At 34.6% G+C, this 18565-nt stretch overlaps 1 protein-coding gene across 7 annotated transcripts in view; it reads left to right on the forward strand.

Annotated features, from left to right (window-relative positions):
- ANKS1B (ankyrin repeat and sterile alpha motif domain containing 1B) overlaps positions 1-18565 on the forward strand; it is a 412251-nt gene that overhangs the window by 111888 nt on the left and 281798 nt on the right. For all 7 annotated transcript variants that reach the window (XM_086885843.1, XM_086885840.1, XM_086885842.1 and 4 more), the window contains exon 10: positions 6620-6785. In XM_086885843.1, the coding sequence (XP_086741969.1) occupies positions 6620-6785 (166 nt within the window). The remainder of the gene's footprint in view (positions 1-6619; positions 6786-18565) is intronic.

An 18565-nucleotide genomic window follows, 5' to 3' on the forward strand; every position in this document is an offset into this window, starting at 1 on the left:
CAGTTGTTGATAGAAATTAAGCTATAAAATGTGAGAAATGTGAGGCTGCTTAGCAAAGAGTAGTGTGTTAATTCTTTTCTGCATTTGCTGTCAAATAGTGACTTCAGTGTAATGTTTCTCAATATCTAACATTTTCCATGGTTTCTGCCCTTATAATGTGAGGAATTAGTCTTCAATTTGCTGCTTCAATTGGACCTGTGTGTGCATGTTTAAAACCAAGGCATTAGAGCATAAGCATCTTGCAGTATTGTTCCTTGATACTTGCAGTGTTGTTTCCTTGGAGCTTAGGTTTCAGCTCATTTTTTATTTTTATTTTTTTTTCAATAAAATAGCCTTTATTTTAAAGAGGCATTTCCCCATGGCTTGAAATTCAAACAAGACATGATCTTTTTTTACATCTTTCATGAAAACAATGGGAAAAAAGGGAGGATATTTAAACTGGAAATTCCTTTCTAGTTTATAATTGTATTTTTTTCAGCTAAACTAAGAATCATTTATTAAAACAGTTGTTATACTACATTGCCACACACAACCATTAACATTTGCATAAACCAGATTATGTACACTTTTAGTATATTCTTTGTCACAGTGAGTTATTTATTAGAGGAAGCATCTGCTCTTTTTAATGGCCTGAGTGTTGAATGCATGGGAAAGCATGTAACATGACTACAACAATCTAGCTTTATTTGAAATGCTGAATATCTGCCAGTTAGAATTATGAAAACACTGCATAAAATATAGTGACATGTTTCTGCTGCTGAGGTTAGCGCTGCATTCATTATGCTCACAATTTACCCGTGTCTTCACACATTTATAGTTTAGGCTATATTAGTGAGTTTTGTGTTGCAAGGCATTGTAGGAACCTTTAGCTTTATGGGATTTATGTCTGTAGAGTTTTACTATGAACTTTTAAATCTGAAACATGGCTATATGAAAATATGCATTGGAAAAAGAGAAAATAAGCCTATATTTGGGGTGTTATATAAATAATGCTCATTTTTTTTTTCATACGTAAAGTTTGAAAAAGCAAGTCTAAATTTTGAATGGTTTCTGAAAAACTAAACATCATATTTACATTTCTAACTGAATAAATAGGACAATAACTCTAGCATGCTTTTTAAAATTTATGTTTTTCTCAACTCTGTGTAAGGCTTACTGAAACTTAAAAAGTCTGCTTCAGGTGCTGAAGGGAAATAATTATTTCAGTTAACTCTGTACATGTATTATTTCTACAACAGCAAACCCGCAATTTCAGATGTTTGGTGAAAAGGTAAAAGATCATACTCTTTTAAAATCAAAGCTAGAAATACTTTGTGCAGACCAGAGTAGATCCTCCAGTGTCATTACCCTTAAATGAGATTATTGGTGATTTTCCAGATTCTATAATATATCATGAAACTTATTATATGTTCTATGACAAATTACACATTCAAGTGTTTCTAGCTGTCATAACAATGAACATTCATGATAGTTTGACTCATGAAAAATTATTCTAATTGTACGATACTATGAAACTTTGGTTAAATTATTAGTAATAGATAAATGCATTTTTACTAGCCATAAATCATAGTAATACTCCTGGTATCTTTGACTGGAAAGGCAGTCAAAATAAATATTTCATCATCTACTTGGGGTTTTTGGTTATTGTGACAGGAAATACTTTTAGTTGTTTTTGCTTAGTACATTATTGTGGCAGACTTGTGCAACGCCGTTCAGGTTCAAGCATTTCCCTTTCCACTTTGCTGCATGTCAGAAAACTGTTCTAATTATCTTTAGTCACTGCTCAGAACTTCTTTTTTGCTTGTATTCTTGATTCCTCTCAGCAACCTTCAGTTATTTATCATTAGTATTTCAGTATAAAGTCCAACGAGGTTATACATCAGTCTGTTTACAAATGTCAAGAAATATGTTTGATACAAATACACTCAGACTAGATGCAAGGAAAATGCATTTTTTTTTTGCAATGAGGATGGTGAAACACTGGAGTAGTTTGCCCAGGAGGGAGGTAGATGCCCCATCCCCTGAAACATTCAAGGTCAGAAGCTCTGAGCAACCTGATCTAGTTTAAGATACCCCTCCCCACAGCAAGGGGTTGACCTTTAAAGGTACCTTCCAACCCAAACCATTCCATAGTTCTATCATTCTATGACATAAATGGGATAAATGCAATGTTCATTGCTCACTCTCAGGATAATCAGGAGCTTTGGGTTGATGGAGCATATAAGATCAATAACTCCAGATTTTCATCAATGAAGTATCATAGTACCCTTCTGAGGAACATCTGGGCAGAACTGGCCATACTATGATGCAACAGCAGCCACCTGGATTCTGGATGCTGGTCCTCTGGCCTTCAGCAGGCCAGGGGAGACATCACAATACCCTAGTGGATCTCAAGGGGTATGTCAGAATGTAATAGCTGTTCTTCACTATCTATATAAATGAAAAAGATATTTCTAAAGGTGGCAGATATATTGCATTCTTCCTTTCTATGTTTCCAAGATTATTTCTACTTTGAGAGTCATGTGTGACCCCGGTGTGTTGTCCCATGGTCCAGGGAAGTAATAAAGCTTTGAGTGACCTGATTTTTATAGGAAAGGATATTGACAGATTAAGTACAAATTCTATCTTCTTGTCAGAATGTCAGTTCAGATTAGGTGCCTTCTGAGCCTCTATCATTCTATTCATAGCTCATACGAACACAAATTTGCATATGCTGCTTATTATCTCAGCCCTTAAGCATACTTCATTCAGTCTGATTCTGAAAAGGAGGGCAAGACTATACAGAAAGAAGCAAGAGAAGCTAGAAACCTGGCAAAAATGTGGGAAAAAGGTCTAACTCAACATCATGTTATTCTTGAAGATTTACTCATGTTATACCACATTGTTTGACAATTGTGTATAACCCTTTGCAATGGCCAAAAGTAGATATTTTAGGAACATTTCCATTTCCACTGATTAACAATCTCTTACCCCTGTTCAGGTTTCAACAGCATATTATAGCATTTATAGCTTCAGATGTGTGCTCAGAGGAGACCCAGCTGACTGCAGGCCTATGAATAAGGGCCACAGTGTGTCCCTGGCATGTGCTCTGCAACCTCAGTGTCACATTACTCTTTCTTTCTACAAGAGAAAAAAATCTAATTTACATTTATCAGTATAGGTGACTGTTCTCTAGTGATTTCCCACTAAAATTATTCCCTCACTCTCAATATTGTTTTGGTTTTTTTTTTTAATTTCTATTGTGTATGTATTTTTTTCCTTTCCACAAAGAATACTTCTTTTAATGTACTACCAGACCAACACATTATTGTTATGAAGTTATAATTTCAAATAAGGACAAATTCTGTCTTGATGGTGGTGGTCAGTTATATGCCTCATGTTCAGCAATCTGGAATGGTTAATAGAAATTTGAGATTGAATAATCTCTATTTTTAAAGCAAAAATTACATTTGATTTCAGGACTAAAGATGAAAAGTATTTTAGGAGGTTTTATTATGCCGTTGATAGTAACTTGGACATGTAGAATTACTGTAGTTACTTCTTATTGCAGTTGGTCAAGAGCTTTCAATCATAGAAAAAAACAAAATCACATGGCTTCATGCTGATACTTACAGACAATCTTACAACATCTGCTAACACTTAAGTTGAAGTTGGTGAATTACTTTAAATCTTAGAAATTTCTAGAAATGCTCAGTACCAGCAATATGCAGAACACTTTACAGCAACCACAAGACTATACAATGCTTCTCTCAAGCAATGAGAATTTTTTCTTTTTTCTTTTTGCTACATATGTACTTTTTAACGAGGTTTATCATCTTCACTTAATGGTTGATAGAATTCAAGGCTTTCTAAAGTATTAACAATTCTTTTTTGGCTCTAACTCATTTAACTTCTGCTGGACATACTATTATTATATTTTATTTATTAGAGAGATATTTAGGAAGAATTTAATTGGCAGTAGTTTACATTCAAACCATTTTCTGAGTAGCCCCATCATTTTTATTTATTCTTCTCTGACATTTATATTCATGCAACGTTAATTACAGAATGTTGAATAACAGTCATAAAATCAAATTGAATGTTAAGAGCAATTAGGAAAGGAGTAGAATACAGAAAAAGGAACATCATTATGTCAGTATGACTACTTGGTGAACCCTCATCTTGAATGAGGAATTCTGAGAAAAGGTGATTCCTGTCACATCATTGAAGGCTGAGAGGATGAAGGGTCAAAATCCCAGAACATCTGGGTGAGTAGGTTAGTATTTCTCATTCCCTAAAGGAGAGTACATGGGAAGTGCATATGTCTGTGAAATCACAAGGAGAGGATAAGTAAAGAACAGCCCTTTATTGCCATCTAAAGTATAAAACAGCCACGTCAAACTTGGTGAGATAGCTAAAAACTAAATGGGGGGCATGTGAACTATGAAAGGTGACATGTGCTCTAAAGGCAGCTTGAGAAGGTAATTCTAAAAAGTTGAATTGGTAGACATGTGAAACAAAGTGAGCACCTTTGGACTATGGAGTGTGAGACCCACAAAGTGTTGCAGAAGGAGAAGCAGATATCACATGCTTGACCTGATCTCATGTTGTTTTCACTGTTCTCTAGGTCAGCACTGTTGGTTGCCTTTACAGACAGAATACTGGGTGGCACAAAGGATGATCCAATCTTTATTGTAATGTTTTGTGTATAAATTGTTAATATTTTTTAAATGTATCTGAATTCAGGCACTGAACAGAATTTAACTTTGGTGTTTTGTGACAATTTTAAGGCTGCAGTATTTCTTCATGTGCCTCTCTAGGCAGATTTACTATAATTAGGTTTTTGGCATTCTGACTTAAATGCATGTTTCTAGAAGAGTACAAGGATTAAATTGAAGTCTCCTGTTTTAGTCATTGCTTTTGTAAATAAATTTTTGCCTCTGCCTTTTTACAGCAGGCTTAAATGGATGGGTAAAACATTTTTTTCAAGGTTGGAAGGATTCCTTCTGCTGTCCTGCAGTTGCACTTCAGCTGCTTTGATGCATCTGCATAGTTTTCAGTTAATGACATTTAAGGAATGAAATGGCTGAAGTTAATAAAGTTACTTTTGGAGCTGCAGGAGACCTACTTGCAAAATAATCCTTATTATGTCCACTACCTGAAGCTAGTTATTATTAGTTTATATCTGTGAAATTACTGAGAGCTCATAGTCTGACTGGATAGAAACTGTAAAAGGAGAATCAGATAGGGATGCAATCACATTCATCTTTTAGATATATTTTTTGAATGCTGACCACCTAGTTTGTATTGTTTGCTAGTACATTCAATTTTTCTTTAAATTATAAATGCACCGTATTATTCTTTTTATTTTATTTGCATAATTTTTTTTCCCCTGATCACTGTTCCCAGTTTTCATTTTCAAGTTCTTTGTTAGTTTAACCTGGGATTTAAATCTGTCTCTACTAAAGTCATGAAAAATTTTGAAGTGAAGCTGCTCTTGGTGCCATCGTAACCCTGTCCTTCAAGAGACCTTGAATTATTGCTATGAACTCTCATAACTATGAACTCTCATAAAGATCAAATGAGCACAATGACCAGGGAAAAAAAAGTACAACAAAAAAACCCTGAACAGTTGAGTCATGTAATTATTTCCTAACAGTATAAATCATTTATCTGAAAAGGCGCTGTTTCCTACAGCCATAGCTTCCCTTAGGTAATACCAGTTCTTGGTGAAGAAATTGTTATTCCACATTTTGTTTTAGACGTTGCATTCTTCAATCATTTTCTGAGTAGGGCTATGATAATATCTAACTGTCAGGGTGCTTTCTTGCCCTTTGCCTTTTATTATATCATATGTGATTTATGTCTGATGCTTGACTTTCAGAGACATCATATGTCCAGTGTAAGAAAGATGTGGAAATATGTCTTTGCCCATGAAATTGCTTTCTGCTGGGATTAAAAAAAATATAAATCTCTGGCAAAATACTGCTGAAACTGGATATTATCTTCTTATTCATGTTCAAAACTAGAAACAGGCTGCTTGATTGCATTACTGTCCTAGCAAAACTTCTAATTCCTTTTTTCCCCTCCCTCAACATTTGCTAATCAGTGGAATTTGCTGTATGTATCACTGTCATGGGACCTTTTGTCATTATTTTGCTCAAATGTAGAGCAGTAATTCATCTTCATTCACAGCCAGGGATCCTGCCATCCATATGTAGAAGGCATATTTTTAGTTTTCTTAGATGTAATATAAACATTTTGTAAAACCATCCCTGAAGAGAACGTAATTGTAGTGGTTAATGTAATTGTTGCTGTCATGAGATACAATTAAAAAAGAAAATGAGACATCCCCTGAATTACAACCTAGCAAAACAGGTGTGGCGAAAGCAGTAATCCAGTTTTCATTAAATACAAGTTTGGTGAATCAAGTTCTTCTGTAAACTGAACAAGAACAGTATTATACAAAAATTTAAAGAAATAAGAAGCATATTCTGGTCTGTTGCAGTTTGGATTTAAGCAGAATGTGCTATTTAATTTCCTGAATTCAAAACCCTGCTAGCCAGATTTATTGAGCCTGGTTCTTTTACTGTGTCATCTGAGTAATATCTCTCTTACCTACTTAATTTTTGCATTTCAGGAATCTTATTCAAAGAAGAGAGGTTATGCATTGGAAGCAGTACCCTCTGTACCTCTGGATGCAGTTCCTTCAGAAAATAACAGCAGTCTTTGTGATTCGATAGACATAGCAGTCACCAAAAAGCCTTGTTCTCTAGAGATAGCAAGAGTTCCTTCCTCAAGACCAGGTAAATCAAATAATCCTTTACACAGTCATTGGTGTAAGTGTTAATCTATAGAATATATAGGTTTCTATTTTTAAGCATGCAGTACTCTGTTTATCACAGTATGATTTTAGTTAGGTATATCCATTAGCTTCCATAAGTGCTTCACATCAGAATAAAGATTAATAGCAAAATGTTGTAGAAATTAAAACAAAGCAGATGTTTATATACTTTCCTAGATAAATACAAGGTTGTGAAAAGCCAGATTTTCAGTTTCTTGTAGACGAGCCTTTTGCAGTAATCCTTTAGCCAACCTGTTTCTTTTTTTCCAAAGTACTGCTTAGCAACAACATTATGGAGCTACTTCAAAATTTAAAGTAATCTGCATTTTCATTTGATGTGAAAGAATATCTGATCCATTTTTAAAAATTAAATAGTGAATGAGAATTAAGAGAAATATTAAATGACAGTTTGACAGTCTGTTGTTTGTGTTATATATAGGTTTGAACAACAGCGAGTTAAAATAGTTAAAAACTGATAGAATTATGCTAAATCGGATATTATCTGTAAGTATGATATTATCTGTAAGAATTCTGTTTATGTTCTCCAAAATTATGTGATCTCTTCCATTACCCTTGTTTGAACTCTTCATTAGTCACCACCTGGTACAGGAATTTCAGAATATAGTCATTTTGCTCTAAGTAATTGGACTGAGTCTGCTTTGACAAATGACAGTTCTCAGCAGCAGAGACTTATTTGAAACAGGCAATTGACTTTCTGACCTGTGAGATCTTGATTAGGAGTCATGATTTGGGTAATATGCGAGGATGACAGATGGCTGTTGACTAACATCATGTTACTGATCTGGTTTGTGTAAGGGGAAGAACCTTCTTGATTTCACAGCTGAACTAATACTGAAAGAGTGCCAGAGCTATATCAGGCATAGTATATGAGGGCCAGATAGCAAGATACAGCTTTAGAGTTTGCAAGGTAAGGTGGAGTGGATTGTAATTCCAAACTTTCTATTAAATTTGGGCTAAGGAAGACTTGGTAGAAGCTGCATTATAAGCAGCAGTCTAAAAGGTGGTTATAAACAAAGCATCTTTATGGCATAGCTGCACAGAATGGGGTAGAATCTGACTTGAACTTCAGCATGACTCCGATGATTTTGGCTCTGATAATCTAAAATAAATTAGTCTGTGCAGGACAATATTGTGGGTTGTTTTTCAGTAGAGGAAGAAAATAACAAACCATCTTTGCTTTTGACACTTCTACTCGCATAATTACCACAAACATATGTATTGCAGTGGAAAGACTGCCATACATATATCCAGTAAATTGTAAGGGGGAGTTAATTACCTGCCTTCTTAGTAATGGGGCTCAACAACATAGCTTCCCATTGTAATTAGCATTTTTTTTAAAAGATGGAGTTTTCACTAGTTAAAATACCAGGCTTTGGAACTGCTCTGTCCACTGAACACAAGCATTTTATTGAGGTGTAATAAATCCATTAAGGTTGGAGTGAAACACAGATCCTATAAAGGACATTTCTATGTCTTAATCTGGAAGTATGTTTTGTGTAAATTTTAAAACAGTGTAGATCAGAGGCCTAGAGTATAACCACAGAAGGTGTAGGACATTCATGAGGGTATGCATGATACTTAGAAGATCTAACAAGATCAGTAAGTTGACAATACAAATGTACTGTAATTACTTCTCTCTTAGTTTTCCATATACCACTATGATATTTTCCCCTTGGCATTTTATTGGGAAGAACATTTGCCTGTATCGAAAAATGTGGTTTCATTTTAAGCTATAAATGTAGAAGTTATTTAACTGGCCTGGCTTGAAAGCCTTATCTGGAATTGTGTTGGCTCTTACCTTATACTACAAATGGACCAAATGAAATAAATCATGTCACTCTCAGTTATAAGGAATTTAACTCTAGGCCTAATTGTATGTGAAGTCACCCTGCCACTTTTAGATCATATAGATTTATTGCTTGAATAAGTTACATATGATTATAGATAATTTATTTAAAAGAAATATCTAATTTTGCATGTTTTTTTTCCTGAATTTCCCTCAGTTTTTGTGTCACTGAGACATGACAACTTTGGGAATACTGTTTCAAATTTCTTTATTATGTGATATGCAGGGCTCTGGGGAGAAAAACCAGACTTCTCTGTAGTTCTGAAATTTATTGTTGAACTGGTAAGGAATCACAGAGGATGAGATCTCTTGCAAAAAATAGTAAGGGCTTGTTAGTTTTCAGGGAGAAAAACTGAATAGAAAGCAAATAAAAGTAGTCATAAAGTTGGTTACCTCTACTTCTGAAATCCTATGTTGTGTGAGTTTTATATCTGTTTGCAAGAAATTAGGTTTATATAGGAAGAGGAATAGTTGCATTTATTGGTTTATGCTCACAGTTTCAGCAGTTGCTTCTAATTAGGACAGACTTAAGAGTAAAAAAGATTGCTTGTGTGTCTCCGTCCAAGTTAAACTGTTCCTTGTTCCTGTGATAGATTGATAGGACAAGTTTGGCAGAGTGTATAAGCATCTCTCAGCGCTTCTACCTTTAAACTAATAGTTAAGACATGATAGAAATAATATGAAATATTACAGCCTTTGAGACCATTTTATTCCATTAAGTAAAATATAAATTTGGGGGTAAAATTTCATTGATCCATCTCATAAAATGAATATAAAAGGATGGATTCAGTAATCAGTCTGACTGATTATTCTGTTGGATATTGTCCTGTTGAATATTGTACTGTCCTATACCAGGACAATATCCTTATGCCTTAAACTTAAATATCTACCTAAAGTAGATATTTCTGCTACTCATTTTAATTTTTACACTTCTATTAAAAAAAGAATTCATGTGACATATTTAATCTTGAGCAGTAGTCATTAAATTTTATGAGTTCATAAGCCATGCATTGGTATTGTCCTTTGGCTTTTAGGGATGTAATGAAATATCATGAACTAAAGCAATACATCCTCTCAGAAATGTATAAATGAAGTTCAAAAGACATTTATTTAGCTAGTGAGGTTTTGGTCACTTATATGGAGTCCAGAATACTGATTTAGGTGTACCACCAGGCTGCTTTTGGGATTCTGATGTTAAAGACCCTTATAGACTTGTACTCTTAGCAGCTTAGACATTCTGTACCACAGTCCATCCTTGCACCTCATAGTGTCATTCATTTTATTTAGGAGAAATATTGAATTAAATCTGAGCTACTTTACAGAATAAATGCTATTTTTTTTTCAGTTGTAGTTACATACAGTTTCTACCCAGTAGGAAGATTATATCTCTTTGAGTCTGCTTTTGTCATTTCTACTGCAGAAATGATAAATGAAATTCTACCTATGAATTGCACACCAGGTGGAAGTTTACATGTTACATTTTCAATAATAGTGAGTGATGGCGAGTAGTATTTTAACTATTTTTAGGTCTCCTTGAGTATCATCAGGAATTAGAGAGGACTTTTCAAGCTCTGTTTCTGTTTGTTACTCCCAAACAAACTTGTGGAAGAAAAAAGCAACCACCCTTCTTTCGAAATTTGATTTATCTATGCATATTAATAAAGGTTTTAATAAAACATCTCAATGACAAGAGACATTTTTCTATGTAAACTTCATGAGAATCACCATTGGATAAGAGAATTCTAGTTCAAGAACCTATTGTGTTTCGTTATATTACTTCACTGTGGCTGCAGGTCAGGGATGCCTTAGTGAGCCATCTTCAACTCTGAAAACAGGTGAGCTGTGGCAAAGCAGAACTCAGGGTTGGCTGCACAATCCAGCTGAGAAATAAGTCAAATAGTATGGGGCTTCACTTATGCTGACCTCTCAATTCCCAAGCCAGCAATTCCCAAGCCAGTAATTTTGAAGACAGCTCTTGTACAACTACTCTACCCAGTTATATCAAAGATATGGATTCTATCAGGGATAAAAATTGTCCTTAGATATGTTATGTGTTGCCAGTAGCCTATAGCAGGCAGGCAAGCATAAGACAAGGAGCTGAAACATAAAGAAAGTGATAGCAGCTATTCTGATCTTTCTCACAGGTAAGTGTACTTTGAAGCAATCTTGCTGTTGTCAGTCAGGATGTTTTTGTTATCTAAAAAAATTACTTTGATTTGTGCTTAAATGTCAGTGACTTGTAAGGAGGACCAGGCAGTTAATAAATCTGTAATTATTCATACCTTCTACTTAGAGCCTTATAATCACAACAGGGAAATTAATACAAAAATAGTTGACATTGAATTAATACAATATGTCAAACTGTCCCCAAGCTGGTCAGTTCTTAGGGTTTTTCTTTTGCTTTCTCAGCCTGGCATACCTCTCCTGTCATTACAATGAAAATGAACGTGAAAAATTGTAGTCGGTGTGTCAGATTGCCTCAGCTGTATAACACTGTGTCAGCAGTCTCACACAGATATCTAAAAGACTATTCTCCAGAAACCTGAATTGAAAAATAGCCTACCTGTGAGAACATTTTTATCAGCATTAAAATATGTCTTTTACTTAGTTTCCAAAATCATCTAAAACTTGGCTTGGTAAGTAAAGAAGATGATCTATTTGTCAGATCATCAGTTTCTGTTTGACTTCAGTAATCCTGAATATTTGCCCACTTCAGTTTACCAGACTGAGACTAAGATCCCAAACACATATTTTCTAACTTGATGATTTAATACCTTCACTTTTGTGTAGTTATTTTCTAGCTATAAGCAAAGCAGTGAAAAGTGGCCACAAGAAGGAACCATCACACTGCCAGATATAAAAAATTGTCTGGATGAATGGAAATTCAAGAATGTAGCTTTAGTCATCAATGCTTCATCACCTTGAAACTCTAATTGATCTGAAGGGTCACGCACAAACCTTTCTGAAAGCCACTCACATGAATTGCTTCAAGCAGAAGGACTGCTAATAGAGCTGTATTTCATATATGTATGTTTTTTAAACCAGAGATAGCAGGATATAGTGCACTTAAACACGTGACCCACCGTCTAACTCCCCCGGATTAAATGCTTTCAAGAAATAGTATTTAATGATCAAGAAAAATCATCTTAGTTGTGTAGAGGGAAGAATATAATAAAGGAGGCAGTGTAACAGCTGGTCTAGAACCAGCTGAAAATACTTTATGAAATTTAGCCTAATTTCACACAAATGTTTCTGAAACAACTGACTGTCCATGAAGGCTTTTGATATTCTGGTGCATATTCAAAATCATTACTACCTACCTGCCATCAGTGCTGAATTTTCTAAGCAGCAGAGATGTGAATGGAGAGCCTTGGAATGCTTGTCAGAGCCATTAAAACTTACTAGTGTTTCAGGACCTGACTTGACATCACAGTGCTTGAACAACACTCAGGCACATGATGTGATTCTTGGGGTTGTCCTGTGCAGGGCCAGGAGATGGATTTTGATGATTTTGTGGACCTCTTCCAAGGAATTATTATCAGAGTAGTTCATGATTCTGTGATGATATATGAGTGCTAATCACATGTCCCTTATTGTTTTGTCTATTGCTCAAGGGGACATTATCTCCAAAGAGTTTAATTGGTCTGTAAGTTGAGTGAGAAGTGAAGAGCCACTCAGAGGTTGTCATTACAGAACACAGGCATAGGTGTGTATTGTAACGCGAGCCCTGCATCCCTTTGGTGGAGTTGGTTCACTGACAAAAGAGGGTTGTGTTTCCATAACAACCTAATAGCTGAACAATTCTTAGGCAGCAAGCATTTGTTAACTAAAGTTTCTGATTTCTCAGGGTGTTTTGCACAATATAATCCCTCTTCACATTTAGCACAGAAAGGGTATCATAGGCCATCGAGAGAATGAGCAAGAGAGTCTCACAGTGCCCTGGGACGATGCCAATACACCCCTTAAAGGGAGAAAAGTTAGGTTCTAGCCTTTGTGTAGCTCCTTTCAAGATCTTCAGAATATCTGGGTTTTGTGCCTGTTACTCCTCATAGAAGTCTGTATTAGAATCACTAATTTCTGTGCTAGTGATTAAGAGGCTTCTTATTTCCAACTTCAGTGTATTCATGGCCAACTCCAGTCAAGACAGAGATATCCTAACATTCTGTCTTGGAATAAATTGGAGCTCTTCAACAAAGTTTCAGAAAAAAAATCTGGGTTATAATATTTATACCAACTGAAGTGGTTGAACTGGAGAACATATATCTTTTTTCCAATTAAATGTTATATTTAGTCTAAATGAAAATAGTTTGATTTTGCTGTTTATGTTCTTTTTAGTAAAATTTACTTCAAAGTAAAAATTGAGAAGTATCAAATTTTTTCAGCTGATTTTTTAGACAATAACTTAGTACTAGTGAAATTTAGTGTCAAGACCTAAATATTTTTCTTTCTCTCCTATTCTTTTTTCTTTCTTTAACCTATGTTTGAGCCAAATGGAGATAATTTGGTACAGAATGGATGAATTTACTTGTTTTAACAGGTTAATTTACAGTGTTGTAAGGCTCACATTCAGAGTTTCAAGATACACATCTTTGCCGGAACACTTTACCAGAAACCAAAGTACCCTTCTCCTGACTTTCAGTGATGACACATTTTGTATTTGTCATTCCAACTGCCACAGGATATAGTGCACACTTATCAGAAGCAATTTTGTCTAATACACTGATATATGTTTACAGCTAATATTTTTAATTTCATGTGACATTTTAATGAAAATCAAGAGAGAAAGAGATGGAAGAGTGAAATATACAATTACTCTTCTATCTTGCATTTTGCTGGGTTTTTCCTTCAGTACAGCTAGTACTTTTTTAAACACCCTTCAAAACCAGAAAATATTCCCAAAATTTATGCCTAGAGTATTTGCTGCTGTAGCTGTTTCTATTACAGAAATTACAATTTTATAATTTCTTTTAATTTTTAAAGTATTTTCTGGAATTTTGTAGGTTTTTTTTTTTTTATTTTCTCAAAGTACAAATCCCCAAAATATGAGAAGCCTAGGGATTTTGTCTCATCATAACATTATTTTCATACTTATTTTTTGTATGATAGTATTTAATTAGGATGCTTTCTACTGATATTTTAAAATACTGTGTCTCCTACAGGAGCACAGTTCACCCGTGGTCCTCTGCTGTTTTGGAGACTGGTGATGTATATCTCCTGGTGTTGATGAGTAGGTCTTCAAGTGATCTGAATCTCAGAGGCTGACATGTATTCCTAACATCCTTGATGTTAACAAATGTTTTGCCAATGATTTCAGTTTGGTTAGATTTTCATTGTATAAATTATCTTCCAAAAGAAGGTTTTTCATTAAAATTATGAATTAGTCAATTAAGGATCAATATGGGACTTGGAAAATTGTCTCTTGTATTATGAAATGAAAAATGAGGTCCTATCAGGGAAATATTCTCACATATTTCCCTTTTGATTTTGTCTGAAATCAGGAGAAGATGCCTCTTAAATTATCTGCTACACTGTTGTAGTTGGAAGTGGCTGTAGATGTGTCAGTGGGGTGTGTAACCCTGATTTCTGCCCTGTTAATTACCTCCTTCTAACCACATTGTGACAACATGTTAAAGCTGTGGCCCACTCTAGCTATATTTGGGTAGTGTTCAGGAGGTGAGACAGTCTGAAAGTTCTTTCCACAGTGAAGTTAGTTCCTAGGTTGTCCAGGTATGGCAGGTTTCTCATATTACCCAAGAAACAAGCTCTGGTGGTCTGTATTCACTTTATGTGCATAGATACTGTCCCATGTTCTTTCCTGACATGTCTGTAGCCTGCTGTCAGTAGATATACCCACAGTCCCTGTATTCCCTCCCTAATGTTTAAAGAAGAAAACATATCCATGCTTTATTGTTTCAATTTCCTTTACAATGTGGGAATCAGGATTTTTTGTTAGCAGTTAGAAAGGGAGAGGAAAAAAATTGACTTGTGCAAAATAAGCACCATTTTCATTAGGATTTTATTCTAATTATAAATGTATTAACAGAGCAAATAAAGAGATGAGGGAAAATAAATGATAAAAAGTTTCAGTAGGAGTTCATCCACTGGCTTTCCCTACTAAGCACTCCTAGGCAGCATGAGATAAAACCATAGGTTCCTCTAACAGAGGTTCCCCTAGTTATTCTATTTTAAACAGGGAAATTTTGTATTTGGACAAACCTCTATTATCATAAAATTCTCAAATTAATAGCTAGAAAATTGAAATCCTCCAATTTTGTCATGGCATGAGTGGTAGACTCTAACCCCAAATAACTATTTTAAAAATTAGTTCTTTGCTGTATTGGAAATAAAAAAAGTTCTATGGGTTTTTTTGGTTGGTTTTGGTTTTGTTTTTTTTTTCTTTCACTTAACTTGACTTTTGACAAAATTAGAATTTTTCCTGCAGGGCTAAAATAAAACTTCAGTGTCACAAACTGAGAAGTAGACAGTGGAACAGACAGAAGTATTCAGTGATTGCTGTTTCTAGAGTGCTTTCTTGGCTGACTCTTGCCCATTTAACTGGCAGCTTTCAGAATCCTGACAAAGGGCATTAAAGGAATGAGGTTTATGTAGGCTTTTTGACACTCCTTTTACCCATAATGGATATGCAGGATAAAGATGGTTAAACTGTTACCTTTTTCCTTTTGGGTAGTGCACTCTTCTCATGCACATGTATCTGAAACAATTCAATATTCAAAAAATTTTAATTTCCTCCACTGCAAACACAGACCATTTGAATAAATTTTTTTTAATCCAAATGTACTTGTAGTGTTTACCTCTATTCAACAAACTTAACATTTTATTTTAAAAACACAGGTTAAATAGTAAGATCCAGTTTTTCTGAAGCGATTCAAATTTGCATGACTTATGTACCTTCCATTTATTATTAATGGTGATCTGTATCAGCAATTCCATTATTCCTGGTCTCAGGCTGAAAGCCCATAATGACCAAGGTTACCCCATTAGCTTCCTTTTAGTCTTCCTAAATCTTATCAATATGCCAGGTGCTATTAGGAAACAGCACCATTTATTGAGATGAATTCTTGTCACATCTTTTTTGAATTCTTGGATACATATTAGATATGTTGATTAAAACTTTGTAGCTTTAGTAACTCTCATTTAACATTCCTTCTGAATATTTTCGTGTGAATTTCTGTTTGACATTTAGGGAAAATATTTTCCATCTCTCGGTTTGTAATAATATTGCCCCTGCCACATTTCTAGGGTAATGTGCCATAATTTTGTTTGTTCCATTGTCCATTTCCCCCACATTTTTATGACCTTGATGCAGCAGAGGTCGTGTGGAGAAACAGCATTTTAATCATAAAGGCTTCCTCAGAATGCATGTGCTGAATTGAGGTTGCACAAGTCGTGTCAATTCTTACATACTGCAGCTCTAATGTACTTTCCTTTAAAACCTTATCATCCCTCTAAAAGGTTTTTAGTATATAATTAGGATAATTGCTCCTCATCATATTCTCCCCTGGATAGCATCTCTGATAATATCCTGAAGAATGAAATGTTATTCTTAAAAATACACTGTCATATTTGAAGTTAAAGCACATGGGGATGGCTGATACCATGGGATCAGTTAATTATCAGAATACGTGCACGTCTCCACCCATCCACTATGTTCCAGTCAATATGTTTGCATTAAAGTAATTTCGTTTTTTGAAGGACTAGCTTCCATTTTCGCTACAAACTGGGAGAAAAACCTTCTGCCTGATATGTGTTAAAAATTTTTTGATGTTTCATTGGGTTTTATTATTATTCATTAAAATGCAGTTGAAAAAAATTAGCCCTCACAGGAGTTTTTGTCAATTTTTTGCAAATGAGTGCTCATCAAAGTGTGCGCATTCTGACCAACGCTCAGTTTCATCCGTCCTGGTGTGATTACTGTCTAGAATGATCTCATTATACACTTGACTGCATGCTGTCAGACAAAAACCCTTTTTCAAATCAAAACAATGATTCAAAGGAACATAATTATTTTTGGCTGTTTTGCATTTTAAAGCCCACATGAAAATATTATTTAGCAGGATTTGAGTTTTTCTTTGTTAAATGACTATTGCAACCTCCTTTGTAGTACTTTTGAGTTAGGACTGGAATATATATAGACCACATAGAACATATTCCATTCTAGTAAGTAATACTACACCTCAGAGCGCTGATGGGATTGTTTGATAATTGAGCAGATGTAAATGATAGTGCCTTTTGTAAGTGGCAGTAAGTTAATAGATAAATGGGAAATAATACTGTAAAATTCACCAAATTGCTAATAGTAGGAGTAATAGTAAAACTTCATCTGACTATTGGTTTGTTTAAAGTTTACATACATCTGGTACATTCTAGAGGAATATAAGCTTGAAACTGGTATAGCACTGCACAGGGATCTTAATAGGCATTTAGTAATATTATCTCCTGATGCATTTTCTGCAAACCTTACACTGAATTTTCTACAAAGCTTTTTGGTTTGACTCTTACTCCGTTTTAGAAGCTGAGAAGAACCAGTTGTCTTCAGCTCATAGTTTTTATCCTGTTATATTCAAGACTGCATATTGTGCTATTTTGCATTAAGATGAAATTGAGTCTCATAGCTTGAGAGATCCAGTGCTCAGGAGCTAGTGCTTCACTTGAGTTATGTCTATAATGCAATGCAGTTCAAGCACTGTAAAAAAAGCTAAAGTTGTTTTCAGAAACACTGGAAATACAATATAGATACTTGTTGAATCACACAAAGAGCTCTCTATCTTTTGTGGAAGATTAATTTCTCCACTCTTTGATCTCTCAATTTCGTATGATAAAGCTGCTCAGCTCTGAATGTTTAATTGTTAGACACAGCAATATACATATCTTAGGGTGCTCTAGACATTGTCAGCACCACCAATGCTCTTGATCTCTCCTGCTCCTGCTTCTTGTGTAGTTTTGCCAACTTTTTAAATATTTTTGTATTGAAGGTGGCAAGTTTAACACAGTTTATTAGGGAATGGTTTGTGACTTGTTGTAGATGGTGAGTAGATGTGTAGCACAGTTTTGTTATGTGGTTACCTTTGATTTAGCTATTAGATTTGATGACTTGGGCAGTCCCTTGTATTTCTAAGTCCCATATAAGGGATGTGGAAGATCAAGCTGAGAACCCTAAGTATCAGACTATAATATGAGTGACTATATCTGTATCACAGAACATAAGAATTCTGTTCATTGCTGGGTACATCCTGTGTGCACCCCAGCTCCAAGCCAGACACCCCATGCAGTAACTCTTCTCTTTACTCACCACCAAACAAACTAAAAAAGTTTTTCTGGTTCTGACCGGCAGCCTTTAGGAGAATTTATTTTGGTGACTGACTGTGTCAAAATTGGAATATAATTTTATCATCTATCATACAATCAACTGAATAGCCACACCAATAATTTCAGCATTAGCCTGAATCAGATCTGAAATATTAGATTTTATTATTTTAAAAAAAATACTCCTATTTCTACTGTCTTTACTTTTCCAGTAAAAAACAACTTAAATGTTGTAGTTTTGTGAAAATAATTAAGAGATTGTATTTAATACTTTAATACGTTTAACTGTGTTGCACTGGGAACTCTTTTTAATGAGAATTATATGTATTATGCCTTTTTAATAAATTTCCCTATTAACTTTGGTACATTTGGAAAGCACACATCTTGGCATAGCTTGCTAAACTTTGTTCAAGTCAAAATATTTGTGAAAATATTAAGCAATTTCAAAAATAAACCAATTTTGTACATAATGAACAGATTTATTTGCTTTATTCAGTGTAATAAATGATTAAAAAATAGAAAAACATTTCTAGTGAAGGTAATCAGTGTTG

This window comes from Cyanistes caeruleus, chromosome 4 (assembly GCF_971803275.1).
Source record: "Cyanistes caeruleus chromosome 4, bCyaCae1.hap1.1, whole genome shotgun sequence".
Taxonomy (NCBI): Eukaryota; Metazoa; Chordata; class Aves; order Passeriformes; family Paridae; genus Cyanistes; species Cyanistes caeruleus.